Source organism: Limulus polyphemus, unplaced genomic scaffold (assembly GCF_000517525.1).
Source record: "Limulus polyphemus unplaced genomic scaffold, Limulus_polyphemus-2.1.2 Scaffold450, whole genome shotgun sequence".
Lineage (NCBI taxonomy): Eukaryota > Metazoa > Arthropoda > Merostomata > Xiphosura > Limulidae > Limulus > Limulus polyphemus.
The window spans coordinates 567,813-586,625 of NW_013666060.1; the positions used below are offsets into that span (position 1 = coordinate 567,813).

At 33.4% G+C, this 18,813-nt stretch overlaps 1 protein-coding gene across 1 annotated transcript in view; it reads right to left on the reverse strand.

Moving 5' to 3' along the window:
• Positions 1–11,955, reverse strand: part of LOC106458358 (hydroxyacylglutathione hydrolase, mitochondrial-like) — a 39,971-nt gene extending 28,016 nt beyond the window's left edge. The window contains exons 1-2 of the mRNA XM_013917866.2: positions 11,828–11,955; positions 1,850–2,004 (exon numbers count right to left, since the gene is read on the reverse strand). Coding sequence (XP_013773320.1) covers positions 1,850–2,004; positions 11,828–11,918 — 246 coding nt within the window. The 5' untranslated portion in view covers positions 11,919–11,955. The remainder of the gene's footprint in view (positions 1–1,849; positions 2,005–11,827) is intronic.
• Positions 11,956–18,813: the final 6,858 nt, after the last annotated feature.

Here is an 18,813-nt window from a genome sequence, read left to right on the forward strand (position 1 = left end):
TATAATATATATATATATATATATATATATATTATAGTTAGCTAATTAACTAGCATATTCAATAATTCTATTCAAATTATCATGGTGCTTTTTCACAAAAAAAGAAGGTTTATAAAATTCAAAGGAATAGTACCTCCAAATGGCAACTATCTTATGTGATTCACATTCTTCATTTATTTTTCTTAAATTTTCATTTCTGTCTCACGTCCCTTTTTTTATAGTTTTTATCAAAAATAAAAAAATCCCCAGTTGCCCCCCCCCCCCTCCCTGGCAGCCATGCATCTGAGGAAGAATGAGCATTTGTTTTAGCAAATGTTTCTATTTTTTGTGCCCATCCCTTATTTGTGCATATTCATATTTCAAAAATGAAGTAGTAATGATAGATATGAACAAAATATTTACCAATATACACAAAATGTTAAATAAACTATAGCTGCTATATGCAGTGCTGACAAAGCCTATTGTCCAATACTAAGATTAATCAGGCCAGCTGGGATAAGACAGACATACTAGTGGTTGAGATGCTATAAATTACTTGAGCAACAATTGTTTTATTTTGAACAAGATTAAATTGTTGATCTATAATTTTTATACATTATACATTTTACTAATATCAAATTATTTATTTTTCCACCAAATTCATTATCATTATTTACTTAAATTAGCATTACTCATTATCCAGCAAACTCGCAAATCAGTAAGCTAGTTTGTTTTTTTGTCTCAGTGATTCAAGTGACCACACAATCGATGGGAGAAGACTACATTACTAATTATAAGAACTTATGAGTAAAAGTCAAGAATAATGTAATAGTATATCCAGTACCAAGGAGGCCTTTTGCTCAATGCCAGAGTTCATCAGTATCTTAAAATTTTTCGATCACTCAGTAAACATTTAAGTTTTTATACAAAACAAAACCTCAATCTTCAAAATGTTTTATCTTATTACTGCTATGCAGTGTGATGCTAATGCAGTTTTTCAAAAGCATAAAATTTAAATGATTCAATGCAATTAAAATTCAATAGCAGATTGATTAACTCTTCAGGCTTGGTAAACCAGTTTGCAACTTCTCTTGCAGTGATGAGAGAAGCAGTTTTATTTAAAAATAAACCAAATATTCATTTAAGGGGAAATTGACCATTGCTTATTTAACAACATCCCTTTCATCTTGGACCCACAGTTTTTGTTAAAACTGCATCACTAAATGCATACAAACATGTATTTATCATGTAATTAATGTCTCTGTATAGGATGCCCCACTATGGTTTCCAGGATCATTGATCATAGTTTGCCCAATTCTCTTTAATACAAGTTGCTGGTGCTCAAGACTGAGCTTACTTTGATTACTTTTGTACATATAAAAGATGGTCTTCCTGCCACTGTAGCCTTCATGCTCGAGGTTTTAGAACTTAGGCTTAAATCATCTTAAGAGGTTGTTGTTCTAGACACATCAGCAACCCGTACAGTCTCAAATGTTGGATGCACTTGCCAGATGAGTGCCTACTGTCATCCCTCTTTGAAATTTCCTGACATCATTCCTATAATACAAGATGTCTGTAATAGAAACATAACAGGTATGGCTAAAACCTTACAACACATACATTCACTCTAGACTTCTGGAAATGAAGTTGCATGTGATTAGAAAATTTAAAAGGCAGGCATGTCCATTCACACACAAGAAAGGGGTTCAGTATCATATGAAATTAGAAGATGTTTCCATTTTCTTCTAGCTTTTGTACACTTAACATGATCATTTACACAAATTAAAAATTCTTAAGAAACATGTTCATACTGATAAAAAAAAAAAGAGTAATACATTAGGTTACTGACATGTACATCTTTTCAGGCTACCTTTTCTGGTTCCACAGGATCAACAATTGCAGCTTCTTTGGTAGCATCATCTACCAACAAATACATATAATTATCTGAAAGGGCTGGAAGCAAATGCACTTTCATATCAGACTGGCTAACAGTTGTAGGATTACTATGAAAATTTGTCTGGAATCCTGTAAAAGAATTGAAAAAATATCAGCTGTAAGCCCACAGTAACACTCAAATATAACCTTTTGAAAGTGAAACCTTATTTTCTCATTATAAACTGTTTTATGTTATCTTATCATTCTTTTTCAGAAGGACAAAACATTTAAACAAGTGATTAAAATATATGCTGAGCAATATGAAGTAACTTTTTTCTTTCCAAAACTGAGCTGAATAACTACTGATTACTAAAAACCAGTTTTATTAGAGGTACCTGTCTGATATCAATTGTACCATGCACAAGTATATATTTTCTGAATATTATAATATTATCAAAAGCATTTCAATTTTATATTATGAGTGTGTACATGTTAAAATCTTTATAGAGTGAAAAGTAGGATTATACTATTTTTGAATACACTACTTATAGAGATCACATTCAAAGGAACCAGATAAGTGCCCTTGTTATTCACATAAATACAATTTCATCAATTTTGTACCTAATTAGATACCAGAACAAACAAGATGCCTAATAACTGTATTTATATTTAACAAACACAGTCCTGATAAAGAAGAAATAAACACTAAGATTAAAAAAATGAAACTTCTGGAGGCTATAACATTAACATTTTCTTAACCTGAAAATGTATTTAAGATAGTTGCTCATCTCTCTGCACAACAAAGAGATATTACCTTGCACCACAGCCATGAAGTTTTGTGGATGCCACAAGCCTTGAACAAAGTATTTGCCCTATGTGTATTAGTAACATGTATTATGCCAGCCTATGACTTTAATTACTACTAGACTATAGCCCTCCACCAATAGGTGAGTGATGCATTCTCCACATGAAGTAATCCTCATGAGCATTAGCATTTGAACAAATGATCCTTCTTGATGAGGTGAAAGAAATACTCCTGAAGTGGGAAGGGAGAATGGAAGGTGTCACATAGGTGGGAGGAGAAAAAGGCTGCTCAATTGGCCATTATCTCTCTGGAAGTCAGCTGAGCGTGAGTGTAGGACAATAATTCAGGCCATACTGTATTGGAAAAATACCTACCAGAATAAATCAAATGCAGGGAGAAAAATATCTCACACTTGCATCCTGAGGAGAAAAAGACATATTGGGCAGACCTAATCACTGGGAATAGCTTGGTTCATAGTGTTGTGGAGTGACCTGTACTAAAGTTTCAGGTAACACTCAGCCCTACTTCACATCAAGGGATGCACTCACTCAGTCTCATACCAGAGGGATGACACCAACCAAATTGAGAACTTTCCATATCAACCTCCCATGTTGCTTGGGGCTGAGGAAGTAAGGTTTCTCTCTTACTCCAATAGAAAAAACAGGAGAGAGGAATTTGCATGGGAGGTGCTCAAACTGAACAGAAATCATCACATCAGCATAAGATCCAACACTGATATTGTGCAATGGGCAGGGACAGTAGGCACCAGGTAAGTGTGAAGGCAGGCACACACCTGGTGCTGTCATTTCTTATGTTAAATTTTTTTTTTTACTTGTGAAGTATGGCTTGAAAGGTAAAATACATATATATACAATACCAGAAAACTATCTTAGTAGCAGGCACCAAACAGGAGCAGATAGGCTTAATACTTTGTTATCTCCTACTTAATACACATTTTTGGAGACAAAAGTATTCCCTGTGAGCCATCACCAGCCACATGGTGGGTTCCATCATCTCCAGTATATATACATAATAAACAATAATAAAAATTAATCAAAAACTCACCTCACTAGAGCCTCTAGGAAGACTGGAGAATGGTGATTAGAAAGAGACAAAACCCAGATGCAAACAAAATTGCCATGTGATGCAGGTAATGGGACACAACTGTGTCAGAGGACATCAAAATCCTCACCTGTGAGATCTTGTTTAGGGATATCAATAGTGAGAATCAAGAGAAGCCGCGAGATGATAAGCCAGATGGGAAGTGATCTGAAAAGGTTAACAGGCATCATCTCTCATGGAAGAATAAACAAGACTGATGATTTAACAAACCCAACAAGTGAAAGTGGAAGGTGGTAAGTTATGAGAAGAAAAGAAATTTCACAGAAAGAGAAGGTTATAGGGATTGCCATTTATGGAAACAGTCCAAGCATGATACCATCAAAATACCAAAACAGGACACAGAAAATGACCAGGGTCAGAACAATCATATTTAAAAGAAATAGGAGAGAGTGTGATAGGGAAGAGAACATCTGATCACCACCATGGTCCAGGAATAAAAACAACTTATTGTGCAGGAGGTAACTAAGGAAAATACATCAGAGTTGTTTCCCACAAGCAAGAAGAAAATATGTCTTTAATTAAAGAAATACAAGAAAAAGATGGCTAAAAGTACAAACAAAAAACACTTTAGAGGCCAGAGAACAAAACAGAGGTTCGAGTCCAGAAGGATGAGAAATGCTCAGTAGAGGTCTGTCAAATCTGGAGAAAAAAAGGGAATGGCTGAGAAAGGTTATTGACAAAACTGTCCCATAACCAGTGTTTGCAGAAATGAATACACTTCCCCTGAAAAGCCAGGTCAAAGATGAAGTGAGATGAGAAAGAGTAGGATGACCTGGAGGGAATAAAATTTGAAATATATATAATAGGTTGCCAACCACCACTCTTCTGGAAAATGACAAAAAAAGACAAGAGTAAAGACCCATAGAGGGGTTGAGAACCTGTTTCATGGCATCCATAGCTTAAAGAATGGAGACAGGCTCCTTTAAGTGTTGACAGGAATCTGATTGGGGTGGAAAGACAACTGGAGAAAGAGGAAGTTTAGTGTGAAAACACAGGGAAAGTCCACTGAAAAGCACTCCTGTGTAACTCAAACTTCATGTGCAAAGGAAGTACACAGATGCACATAGAGGAAGAGCCAAGCTCCAACCAGATCAGAACCTAGGGGCAGTTCCAAAAGCAAGTCACATCTGTGATCCACAATAGCTGGTCCTCCAAGACAGGGAATGTCAAAAAGACACATGAAGATGAGAAACAGGATTGAGGGCATCCTGACAAGTCTCCCAAGGACTAGAAAACTGTTGGGACCCCTGGAGGGAGCAAATCGGGAAACCAAAGCAATCACAGGAAACTGTTGACAAGCAGCCTCAGCTTGAGTTTCTAAAATGTAAGAAATTTCTCCAAAGACCTCATCTTGAAGAAAGGGTGCCAGATGTATGTCACAAAGATTAGGGAGACATACACACAAAAACAAGGCATTCCAACCATTAAATCTCAAAAACAAGGAACAAAGTTAACTGGAACACTTTAAAAGAAGAGATTGAAGTTAATGTGGTAAACAGGTAGGGAGCAAATATCCCCAGCAAAGCTGTTGAGATTATGATGTAGTCTCTGAGAGGTGAAGTGTAAACAACAACAAAGAAGCAAGAGCAAAATGAAGATGATCAGACTGAGGATGAGTGAGAGATAAAGTAGAGAAAAGGAGAGATACCCAAGCTGGAAAAAGAGACTCAAAGGGCTGAAGCTCAAGAAAAATACAAGAATCTTGACCATAGGCCATAGAAAAAGTGTCACAAACTTGAAATGAACGAGGCTGCTACGAGTTAGTGAAATGCTGAAACAAAAAGGTATTAACATGAATACAAATATCAGGGTAGAAGGGAAAGAAAATATAGTTAAAAGGATGAGGCTTATGAAGCAATGTAGCCCAAAACTCATCAAAAATAACTGTAGAAAGAGAAAGGATGTCAAACATCTGAATAATCAATGTAGTAATGGAGGAAGGGACAATTAGTTGCTCCTCATCAAAAACAGAAGAACTGAAAAATCAAAAGCAAAGGCAGGAGGTGAAGGCAGATGGTTAATATCATCAAAAGACTAACTCAGCTGAAGCAATGGAAACAAAAGGTCAAGAAACCCAGAGAAGATATGAAGAAGGCAGAATAGAACTAACTACATCATGCACAATGAGGGTAATATTCAGTCAGAATGCCTTTAGTTGCCATGAAACAGTAGGAGAGGACTCCTGGTATGAAGTGTCAGAACCTCATGAAGTAGCAGAAACATGGCTTTGGGTATTCATTGTCAAAATAATCCATGAAAACATTTTTATTATTGTTATTTTTGCTTTATAACAGATTGAGTTTACAGTAAAAGTACTCAAGTACAAAGAAGAGCCAGACAATAAGGTTTAACCCTTCATTTGTAACTTGTGTAAATCTGCCTACTACCCCATGTGCAAAGATTTGCAAATTTTTGTGATGAGCCATTCAAAATGTTGCATGCAAAATGCTGCATCATATGATGTCAACTGCAATTCAAGGGTTATATGAAAGTTGAATAACAAAATCAATGCAAAAACTCCCTAAATTCCAAAAACAAAGAAAAACTTTTGGACATACTGAAGGCCAGCAGTATCAAGGAAAGGAGTCTTTGTTCAAATGCTAGTGCTCATGAGGATTACTGTGCATGGAAGATTACTGTCCTCCTACTGGTGGAAGGTTATAGTTTAATGAGGATTACAACATAGGCTGGTGCAGTACTCAATAAGTAGAGGAATGGGAGGTTTATGTGTATAAAACATTCATGACAGTGGTGTGAAATAACAGCTCTTTGTTATGCAGAGTAAACATTTCTAAATGTAATTTTTCAAAATTCTCTTATTGCCAGGGGATCCCATACAAGTGAAAAGCCACAAATGCCCTTCCTATACTGTAGTTTAGATGTAATGTCAAGAGAAGACCCAGGAATAAAAGATAATTAAAATGACATCTGTGATTAAAAATATTTCTTAAATAAATCTGTGAAATAGTGTAGAAATACATCTTGAGAAAAGTATCTTTGTATCAAGCTACTTGAGGGCTATCTACACCATCCATCCTTAATTTTGAAGTAACATACTAGTTTGAAGTGAAAATCTGGCCATGGTTATAAAACAAACAAGATAGTTGAAAGAACTAAAAATCTTATTAAATCTAATAGTTATTGTAATTCCCAATTCTTATTTTACATAAAATTCTTATTATTTTAAAATGTTTCTTTCTATTCACAAAAGCAACCACATTCAAGTTAACTTATTCCTTAACCTAAACTGCTACCAAACAAGGTAGTTAAATATCCTCACTAATGCTAAAGAATAACTTGCATTATTATACAATATATATCAACATACTTATACAAAAAAAAGACATAATCAAGTACTTTTGATACATAATTAAACTAAAGAAGTTACATTTTGTAAAATTATATCTAATAACTACTACTAGAACAACATAATTCTTATAGATTGACAAATAACACAACTTGCATATGACTATTATGCAAATAATGTAATACATACTATGGCCATAAGGTCCAGTTCAAAAGTAATTCCATCTTGTATACAGATTTCTCATTCAACCTAGTTTTTTTTAATGGGGATCTTAACCAATCCATCAACAATAAATTAAGATGTTGTGGGTGATACAAAGAACAAACCCTCTTTAATACTATAGGAACAAAATAAATTAAGATTTAAAAAAAGGACTTCTACACCTGGCACAACTACACTTTATCAAATCTGCCTTGCTTGTTTTTAAATTGAAAAAAACATTATTACCTCAGTTTACTTTACTAAAATTTCCAAATGTTCCACCTAAGCATTTCAAACAACTGAAAATGTTTCAAATGTCTTGTTTTTCAACTAATTCATCCCTCTAAATATTTTAATAAACACCATAATCATCAATTTATTAAGCCCAAAATCAAGATCAAGACCCTGCACATCATTAGAAACCACACTGAACACAAGGAAACTTTCAAAGTATTACATCTATAACAGAATAAGCTAATGTGTTAGTTACAAATACAGTGCAAGATCTATTCCATTGGATATACCACTAATACAGCAAGTGACCTTTTTATTTTTTGGTTAACATAATAAGGATCTATAAATAATTGTGATAATTTAATGACACCTCTAGTATCAGCTTGAGACATAAGGTAAACTTTTATTTTTACAAGATCATGGACACAAAATCCAGAATGTTTATGCTAAGCCTCTACTGTCAACTACATTGTATTTATAAAAACTCTTTTTCGTATTTACAACCCTGATCTTTAAAACGTTAATTCAATTTCCTCTTTAAACTCCTTCAGTATTACAGTTTCAACCACATGTGAAGTCCATGTATGTGTATTAAATACACACAATATTCACATGTACATACATATATGATTCACATACAGGTGCATATTCACCAGTTGGAAACAAAAAACAAATACCTGTATTGGTAATCAAACTGATGCAAAGCATGGAGATCATTATCACCATAAACTAACTGAAGAATTATATAGTGATTACATGTAGTTTTGGATTACTGTTGAACCAAAAGTTATACCAGTTTAATTTTATCAACTGAATTTAAACTGTAATTGTCCATATACAAATAAAAAGAACAAGCATCTAGTAAATACAGTAAAGCAGTATCAAAATGTCAGTTCTCTGATAATGAAAAAGTCACTAAAAACTGAAAATATTCACATTTTCAACATTATTTCCATTTTCAGCATTGCAGTTTATATGCAGCAGTAAAATATTTATGTCAAAAGCTTATCTAGAGCACTGCCACCCAATTAGAAAAGTATTGTCTCAACTGGAAATAGTAATACATAGCATTATCTAGAATGTTTCTTAAATACTGACAAACAAGTCATGTTTACAATAGTCTCTGTTGCAAATGCAAGATTGGAAGATGTGATGTTTGCATGAAATTCAAATGTTGGGGATGAAGTCATTATGGGCTTCTTGTTGAAGTTAATGTGATCAGAAATAGTGTCACTGCAGCAGAAGGAAAGTCTGGTGGGAGTAGATTTACCAACTCTTAAACATTTTGAAGTAGGACTTTTTTTGTAAGGAGCCTTCTATAAAAGACGTCACAAAATTTAGGCCACTTTTTGACCCCCCCCTCCCCTTGTCACATGAATGGCCACTAACCAAAGTAACTAAACACTTCAATCACAGTTGGTACTAAAATAACACATTTGATCTCTAAGTAGGACAGCTGGCAACCCAGGTTGGAGTGACTGAATGGCTGGAAACTCTTGACAGTGGCAACAAGACAAAATACAAGTCTTTATAAACCATATGGGGCTTAATAAGGAATGTCTGGAAAAAGGACTGAGCACCAAGGTTAATGTAATGTATAATAAACAGTAGATCTTTTTCATCATAAAATTAAGTGCAAAGGAAAGAACCTGATATTTCCCTGATACATCTTGGCCACCTGAACTAAATATTCATTATGTATTTCTTATGATATCACATAATTTATATGCTGTTAGTGTATAATACAGTGCTTACCTGTAAGGTAATATTGTGACTGTGTGCTAATGATAGTGTGACTGCTTAAATATCATATTTGGAATTTCAAGTCTTTCAACTGCTTAACTATAGTAGTTTTTAAAAACTCCAATTGGGATTTCTTGAGGAGAAGGAAAACCATAAGTGTGAATATATATAGGAAAAATGGAGTTCCAGCATCAATTGTTTATTCTAAATTATCAGCAGCTTCTGGTTTGCTATTGAATACATTGCTAAATTCATACTTTAGTATAATAACTTTCAATTTTTAGCCATAGCATAGTGGTTCATAGAATGGCTCTTTTTTTCAAGTACAAACTTTTAGCTTAATGGTTCTGTCATTTCTTGACTGATTTGAGATCTAATTACAGTTTTGGATTCAGGAGGTCAAACCCTTTCAACTGATTTATTTGACCATGCCCAAGGTCTCATTGATTAATTTACTCTAATCCTGCCTAAAAAAATTTCAAGTGCCGCAGCTGTTGAGAATTCTTTCGGGTTTTTTTTATATAATAATCTGGATAAAATTTCTTTAAGTGTAACTTAAACTCAGACTTAAACAGGAAACAAGCTGAAATGTTTAAATTATGATTTCTTTCCTGATCATAATCAGCTATAATCACAACTTAAATAATCTAACCATCTTCTAACTGTCTACATAAAATAAAAGGACCCTTTTATCACACCAAAAATCCATACAGAATAAATGGGTTAAAGCATATCTAAACCTAAAATCAGTTGTTCATTTTATCAAAACTAGTGACTGTTTTGGTCACCACAATGTCCAGAAAGTACTAAAATTGTTAATGTTGCAGTTTTCAAAAATAAAACTTTTGTGGTCGTTGAAGAAAAATCATCATTTGAAAATTAATGCTCTCCCCCTTTTATGTCAAGATTTTAGTTAAAGTATACTGCCTTTTGCAAATAGTTTACCAATAGAAGACTCATTATCATCAGTGCTTAATTGGCCAGTATACACTGGAAGAATGTTTAAAAGTTAAGTTTACATAGTCTCTATTGTAAATGCAAGATTGGAAGATGTAATGTTTGCATAAAATTCAAATGTTGGGTATACAGTCAAGATGGGCTTCCTGTTCAAGTTAATGCAATCAAAAATAGGGGTCATCCAGAAATTTTATAATCCTATCAATAGAAAACAAGAAAACTGCAAGGCAGAAGTAATAGTCTTAGATCATTCAGTGAGTGACAAACTTAGATATGATTGATCAGACATTAAATAACAAAAGCCATTAGAAATAGCTGATGAACATTTATTGTTGTTTCTATTAAGTGTGTAGCATGTCCTAATATCACAAACAATGTGAAAAACATTTTCACAGTGCACATCTTGATTAAAATGAAATGACCCTGAGCAAGTCATTTTACTTAAAGAAGACATTTCATCAACACAAAAACAACATTTTGTGAGTTTCGTTACACTTTATATGGGAACAGGTAGAACCCTAAACTTGTGTAAAATTGTATATGAGAAAGTGTTCTTACATTTTTTTTTCTTTTTCAAACTTGCCACCTAAGCATAGCAATTTATGTTTGATTTATGTATTTAAAAAGAAAAAACTGGTAGAGAAAAAAAAACTCAATATGATTAATTAAATTAAGAAGAGATATTGTTTACAACTGCATCCATGATAATTTTTTACCACTGTCCAGAAATTACAATAGAAACATCTATTGGTAAACTTATTAGAGAATGATACATGTATTTGATACATAAAGGTTATCAATGTTTAGTCTAGAAGACCAATTCCTATTTCTTTTCTCTCCCAAAATTCTAGATATTAAGTTTCTCAATTGCCCTGAGCCTGTGAAAGTCTGAATCGGGCAAGTAATTTCTAACTCTTACTGAACAAATGGCTCACAGTTTGCAGGTTGCAGGTTCATATCCAATCACCAAACATGCTTGCCCTTTCATCCATGAGAGCACTATAATGTTATGGTCAATCCCACTATTCGTTGTTAAACTTAAAGAGTAGCCCAAGAGTTGGCACTTGGCAGTGGGTGGTGTTGACTAACTGCCTTCCCTCTAGTCTTATCAGTATCACTCCAAAATTAAGGACAGCTAGTGCAGACAGGTCTGGAATAGCTTTGTGTAAAATTCAACAACAAAGAAACAAACAATAATATTATTCGGGATATACATAACAGAATGATAAACGACGCTCAAGAAAAATAATTACGTATGACCAGACTCAGTCCCCACACGTAACGTCACGTTTCGAACTCTCAACGAGTTTCACTTTCAAGTTTCAGGCATGTTGGTCCCAACAGTTCGATTTATTTTGGCCCATTAAATATTACTGTGTCAGTTTTAAGCTAAAACTGTTGCTGTTATTGTTAACAAGTCAGTGTGTTAACGGTCTTCTTTGTCATTATTCAATTTATTGACAATATCGTTTAAGCCTAATTTAACTTTGCAGTTGCAGAAAATAAATTCTGTCTTATGCTCTAAAACACTCTACGCTAAAACCATTTTAAAAACATAGTACATTTTTTAAAGACAAAAAACACACTATGCAATATATACTTACCTAAACCAACGTAAATCCTGTTATAACAAAATTCAGAAGCAACTCTAACAAACTTTCCCAAACGTCCCACGCTCTGCAATACGCCAGACATGTCAGCTCGCACTAATAATGTTCTTACACCTACTTTCTTACTTTTCCTTATGAAACTGCTTTGGTAAAAAAATTTAGACCTTATTGTATATAAATGTGCATGCATATTTTATCAGAGAAGAATATAGAATTATCACTAAGATATGAAACTGTCATTCTTAAAATATATATAACATACATATTGTGATATAAATTTCAATGCTCCTGATGGCCCACTTAAGGGCTTATAACGTGAAAAACTGTGGTTTGAAACCCGTGGTGGGTACTATGCAAATGTTTCATTGTGTAGTTTTGTTATTAAAAACATACAAAAAAAAACTTTATTAATGGCTGGGTGTAGGTCAGTGTTAGCGTACCGGACAGTGGTTCATAAGGTCGAAGTTTTGAACCGCGATGCTATGAACATGTTGCACATTTTCAACTGTGGGTGTGTTATACATCTGACAATAATTCCCGTAATCCTGTTCAAAGTTACCGAACAAAGCTCTTATAGGTGGTGGACTGGTGCCTTCCCTCTAGCCAGTATTTCAAAATTAGGGCTGGCTATATGTAAGAAGAGTACTCAGTCCAATAATCAGGATAAGTTAAGTGAAACTGCACATGACGATGAACGCTAGCTCGAGATGTCATATTCTAGAATTAAACATATAAAAGCGTGGTATATCCAGATAAAACTGAATTAATTTTAGAATAACAGGATAGTTCCGTTTAAATAACAAGAGATTCAGTCAAGATACCGATTGCAAAGTAATGATATATCTCTAGTAACTAAGTTGTGAAAATGGCATAAAAAGACTGGAAACAGTGTTAAGTAAACAAGCCTTTATTAATTCAGAAACACAAATACGCTGTATGTACGTGCTTTTGCCATGGGACAATTGCTTCTACAGGATCTTCTATATTCAACTGTTCTAGTTGAGTTCTTGTACCAGACTGACTAAATCCAGAGTTTCTTAGTTTCCAAGAAAAGTCGTATTTACCCAGAGTGACCAGCTCTACCCACATGAGTGGTCATTATCATTCAAAAATAGGTGAAGCCATAACCATTATAGACATCACTTGAACTACCAACGAAGGACACTACTGTCGACATCCTTGTACAATAAGCAGTATTGCAGCAATACCTTTACGCCCACATCATACCCCAGTAGAACAGGTTTTGTCTACCAAAGAAATAAAGGCACCTAGAATGGAATCAACTTAATGGTTTTCTCGGCTACATGCTATATGAAACCTGTATATATACAGAAAAAATAATGTAATAATACAAGAACATATAAATGCATGGTATATATATACAAAAAGTATTTTGTTCGATTTGTAAACTGTTCATTTATTTCTGAAACACAGCTATAATCCAAAATCCTGAAAAATGTCAAACATGAAAACTGTTTATATCAACACTCATGTTGCAAACATTGTCAATGTTCCTGACTGATTACATAACAAGAAAATCGCATAAAAGTAAAGTACTTGTAGCTGAAATCCATAAATCACAAAAAAAAATGATCTGATTTATTATATATTGAGTGTTCACAAGATGCAGCCATACAAAAAGTGGGAGAGTCACAGGCAGAAGACAAAGTACCCAAGTGATATGAAATTTTGATGCTGCCTTAGGAAAATTATTAGCCAAATGAGATTAAAAACATTCAAGTTCGAAATGAGCTATTCTGTTTTTGTTTTTTTTTAATGTATATTGATTGGCACAAAATTTACCCTTGTCCTGGCTGGAATAGTTATGAATTTATGATATATATATTTAGTGAGATATAATCAGGTATTTCTTTTTAAATTTTCCTGTAGGTGTTCTGCATGTAGCATGATCTTATTGAACAAATTTAAAACAGTAATAAACATGTGCTAATCCTTTTAGTCATGTGAAGGTTACATATCACCTTGGAACTGCGTCGAGGAGTGACATAGATATTTGTACAAATTGTTATGAGTTGTGAGTGTTCTTCCCTATAAATGTTATTTGCGATAAGCCAAATATCAGTGACAAAGTTCAGTATATCAAAATCCTATGGTACATATATCATTTTTGTCTAAATTTGGGTAGGAAATCAAAATTATTTTTGTCTTTGTCCTATGCAGACATGAGTACACAGTCTCTTCAGCCTTAGCAGCCAGTTTGAGCTCAACTGATTAAGAAGCTAGCCAGTAAGTAAGGACTCACATAACCACAGATACTGTTTAATAAATATTTTGTTTTATTTGTTTACTTGTGTTTGCTTCTTTCCCTTGCTGTCTGAGTTAAAAATTGTTTTCTGCATTGTATTTCTTGAATTTACATTCTTGCATATACTTTTTAACTTATTTGTTTGACATCAGTGTTCCAAAACACCACAACTTTCACCTGACAACAAGTCAGCAACAGTAGACAGACATGCTATGACTTTAGCTCAGTAGAATAATTTAACTCTCATTGTCAGATTATAAGTCAGAAGCAAGTCAGCAACAGTGGACAGGCATGCTATGACTCTAGCTCAGTAGAATAATTTCACTCTCATTGTCAGATTATAAGTCATTTGTGGTATACAAATGTAATATTAAAATATATAATTAATACTTGAAATCGTCAGTACTTGGTGAAACTCCATAATTACAGAATTGAGGAAAAAACAAGACAATTGTACGTTTCACAAACACATAATTTATTACAACCATGGTTTCGCCAGTAAAGGCATCATCAGGTACAGACTGAAATTTTCTGTAGCAGGTTTTATATGTATGTTTAAACAAAGAACCGGAGGTGACCTTGACTCATATTCACCTAGACACACTGTGGTAAGGAGTGGAGAGGAGCTTAAATTGGTTTGGTTGTTTAGAACATTTTCTGGGTTTGTTTTTAGACAAACAAATGGAAAAATCACTTAATGCGACCGCAATATGGTTCCTGCGTAGAATGCTTAGGGTTTCCTACAATGACTGGAAAACAAATGAAGAAGTTCTACAACAAACAGAAACAAAAACAACATTGATAACAAAAGTAGGAAAAAGACAAGCAGCATTCTTTGATCATGTGATGAGGAGAAAGGAGGTGGAACACTTGGTAATAACTGAGGTTGGTTGATTGTTTGTTGTTTTATGGCGAAAAGCAACTAGGCTATTTGCGCCAAAGGTAATAACTGAAAGATTTCCGGGGAAAAGAAGTAGAGGTAGACAGCGAGAGAAGTTCCTGAATAGTTCAACAATTTGGTTACACAATAAGAGGGTGACTGATGTAATCACTTACAAGTGCCTGGGACCAGGAGGGACATGATCGCCTACGCTAAAAACCACAGCACTTGATGATGATGATATATTTGTAAAATTTCCAGACTGTCTAGTTTTACCTTTTTCACAGGTATGTATAATTTTGAGATTTTTTTATGGATCAAATTGGTGTTTAGTTTCAATAATGTGGGATGCAAAGGTTGAAACAGTTTTCCTTAATTTCCATCTTCTAGAGTGTTCTTTAATTCTCGTTTCTATGGAACGTCCTGTTTGACTTATATATATACACAATTGCAGTCTTGACATGTTAATTGGTAAACATCACTGTTGCTGTACTTTTCGATTCTGTCTTTGTTGTTGCATAGCATTTTTCCTAGGTTGTTATTACACGCCGGTCTGTAGATTTCTGTTACGTCTCCGTTTGTTAATTAACTTTCTGTAACTTCGTTCCGACGAAACTTAAGCGACACAAGTTCTTTCTTAATAAAAACTGGTTTATTCTTTCCGAATATAACTTTACCGATACACTCAACTTCAACAATTGCGCTAAACAAACGCTGTAATGTCTCTCGTGCTCTCTGACTGCAGTTCAATTACTCACTGACTACCCAGACATTACATTCCCCTCTTTTATATACCAGCCTACCCTATATCTAGTAAGAACTAGAACATTCGCCAAAGTACATGATAGTTCCTAGAAATGTTGCGTCACAGTAGTCATGTGACTCGATGACGCAACAATATTATGTTTTGTACTTCAAGTGAATGTTCTATAGAAAATAGTAAGTGTTGCTATTTTAAATAGCTTCTATAATACTAAAGTGATTGGTTAAACAGTGAGTCTTTCATTTATTATATTTAGTTGCAGCAAAATGATTTACTACCAAGTTTTTGAACCAATCATTAAAATTAGAAATACAAATGAAAACAGAGCTACATAGATACAGGGTTAGTATAAGAATATACTTTAAACCTAACCTTATAACTAGTGAAACATGCATTATGTATGCATCTATTGTAATGGGAGGCTAGTTGTTTGGAGTTTCAACTTTAACATGTTACAAATGAATGTATTTAAATCCAGCTTATGCAATCATGAATGGAGTACACAAGTCATCAACTCAAGGAAGTTTACAGTTAGAATAAAGAATTGACTTGGAGACTGAGATACAAAATAACATATAACACTTTAATTCAAAATATTCAAATACTCATTCAAGTCTACAGTACCAAAACTATCTTGAGAAGCTTCTACACTAAAAACATTAAATTTATCATTCTGAGTGAGCAACTGTTCATTGATTAAACCCTCAAGAAGATAAATTAAATCTGACACTACAGCAAACAAATTATCAATTGAAAAATTATGTAAAATACATTAAGACATAGTTTAGTTTATACAATCTGGTCAACACTTCTTCTAAGATATCTCTCAACAAAGCTATTATTTCTTCAATAAATTTATTAAATCAGTAAGTGAGTTCTCTTTTAACACCATTTTATTATTTGCACACATCATTCATCATTTACTGTTTATGCTGCTAAACTAGAGAGAGTAGCAATAGTTACTTACAGAGAGTTTTTATGTCAAACATTTGTCATATTTCAAAGAACAGCTTTACTCTGGATTTGTCAACAGAGAACTGATTTTTCGTCCAAAAATATTACTTTTTATTTATATTTTGGTGTGTTCATATGATGAATCAACTAGTGCTACATGTATACTCTGCAAGTATTGTCAATATCTACAGTTCCTTGTAATAATACTTCCAGTTTGCATTTTCTTCATCATTGTTCCAATATGTCAACATTCAATTCCTAGTTTTGAGTTATTTCTGAATTTCAAATTTACACCACTTTCCATTGCTTCATATTGCCATTTCGCCATTACAATTAGTTAAATACAATTCATGTCATGAATTAGATCATATTGTTGTCTCGAATACTGTTATTTTTTTTAAACTAATCCTACTAATTTTGTCTCAAATATTTATATTTTATGATTTACTAATCTCATTAATTCACTACTAAGCTAACCTAATTTTGTTTTTAATCTGTACAATCTCTCTATATCTTAATTTAGATTTGATTATTTACAATCATTCAGTTTAACTACTGTAGTAGCCACTGAATATGACAACCTTTTGTTGCCTTTTTTTGCTGTCTATTTCTTTTTAAATCTGCATAATCCATCCAATTTAAGCATCTTAATTAGAATTTATCCATGCTTTATAAAACATTAAGCTTATTAGCATTACCACTAAGCATAGTGTTCTGAGCACTGAATTAGATAGGTTCCACTTATCTAACTGTTTCTTTCTGTTGTAGCTCACAAGCATTCTCTGTGTTGCTGAAACTCTTTAATGGTTAACCATGATTGTTTAGGGGCAAGTGCTGAGTTTTGTCTAATATGTTCATCAGCTCTTTTATCTATGAAATAATCTTATGCCTTTAATTGGTTATGACTCTTTCTCTGTTAATAATTCTTTGGCTCCATAAGTAAAATGAGAACAACAATGTCTTGCCAGAAGAAAATAAAAAATCTTTACAGTACCAATATCATTATATCAGCTATGGAATATGGGAAAGTCTGTGAACATCTAACTATAGTATACTATGAAAACTGAAAAAAGTTTACTGTAGAAAAGTTTGGGTTATTTGTAAATTTAGAACACAGATTTCTTGGAGCTAGTCCTGAAGAACTGGTCAGGGGAGACAGGATTTTAGAAATTAAGGGTCTCAAAACAGCAGAACACATAACTAACAAGCTGAAATACCCGTCAACTGATTGGTAATGTTTAAACTTAATTAAAACAATGTAAGTTTAACAGCAGTCATATATTTCAAAGTAATAACTTGAACATAAACTTTATTTCAAAATTTTAAAAATTATAACAAAGCTTCTTCATTTACAGTTTGCTTTCCATCAACCAACATAATAAAGATTTTGAAGTAATCCCACCCTTGTATACTCTAGATCTCATTGACCATGAGAAAAGGATGGTTATTTGAGAAACAATACAGCAACTTTCATACTTTGACCTTGAATCCCTTTAGAATATTCAACATTGTCTAAAGCATCAACCTGCCAAGGTTGTTTAAAATTGACTCAATAGGCTGGGAATACTTAACCAACAGACTTTACAAAATAAAAATAAGGTTAAGTTCAATTTTTACCCCATTAGGACACTCACCATAGTTCATACAAATTTTGGTTGAGATTGGCCCTATAGGCTTGGAGGAATTAGGGTGCAAACAAACACATATTTCGTTTATATATAGAGAGAGAGATGAGGAAGCGCCTATAAAAAATCAAAAGTTTCTTCTGCACTCTAGAATGGCTGATTATACTGAAGACTAACCATGACTACTACAACCAAGTGCAAGGAGAAATAAATATTAATAGAAGAAACTACTGTGACTATACTGTATGGACACCATTTATGATGGGCATTCAGATTGTAGTAAAAATGATGAATTTGGGAAAAAAATAATTCCTAAACTGAAAGCATTCTACATGTAATGTTTATTACCAGATATAGTAGATTCTTGTACGGAAAGGAGTATGCCAATCAGAGATGCATCCACAATACTCGAGGCAATAAAGAAAAATACAAGATAACATACATATTGCACACTTTGAAATAAACATGCTATATATATTGTTACGTCTCCGT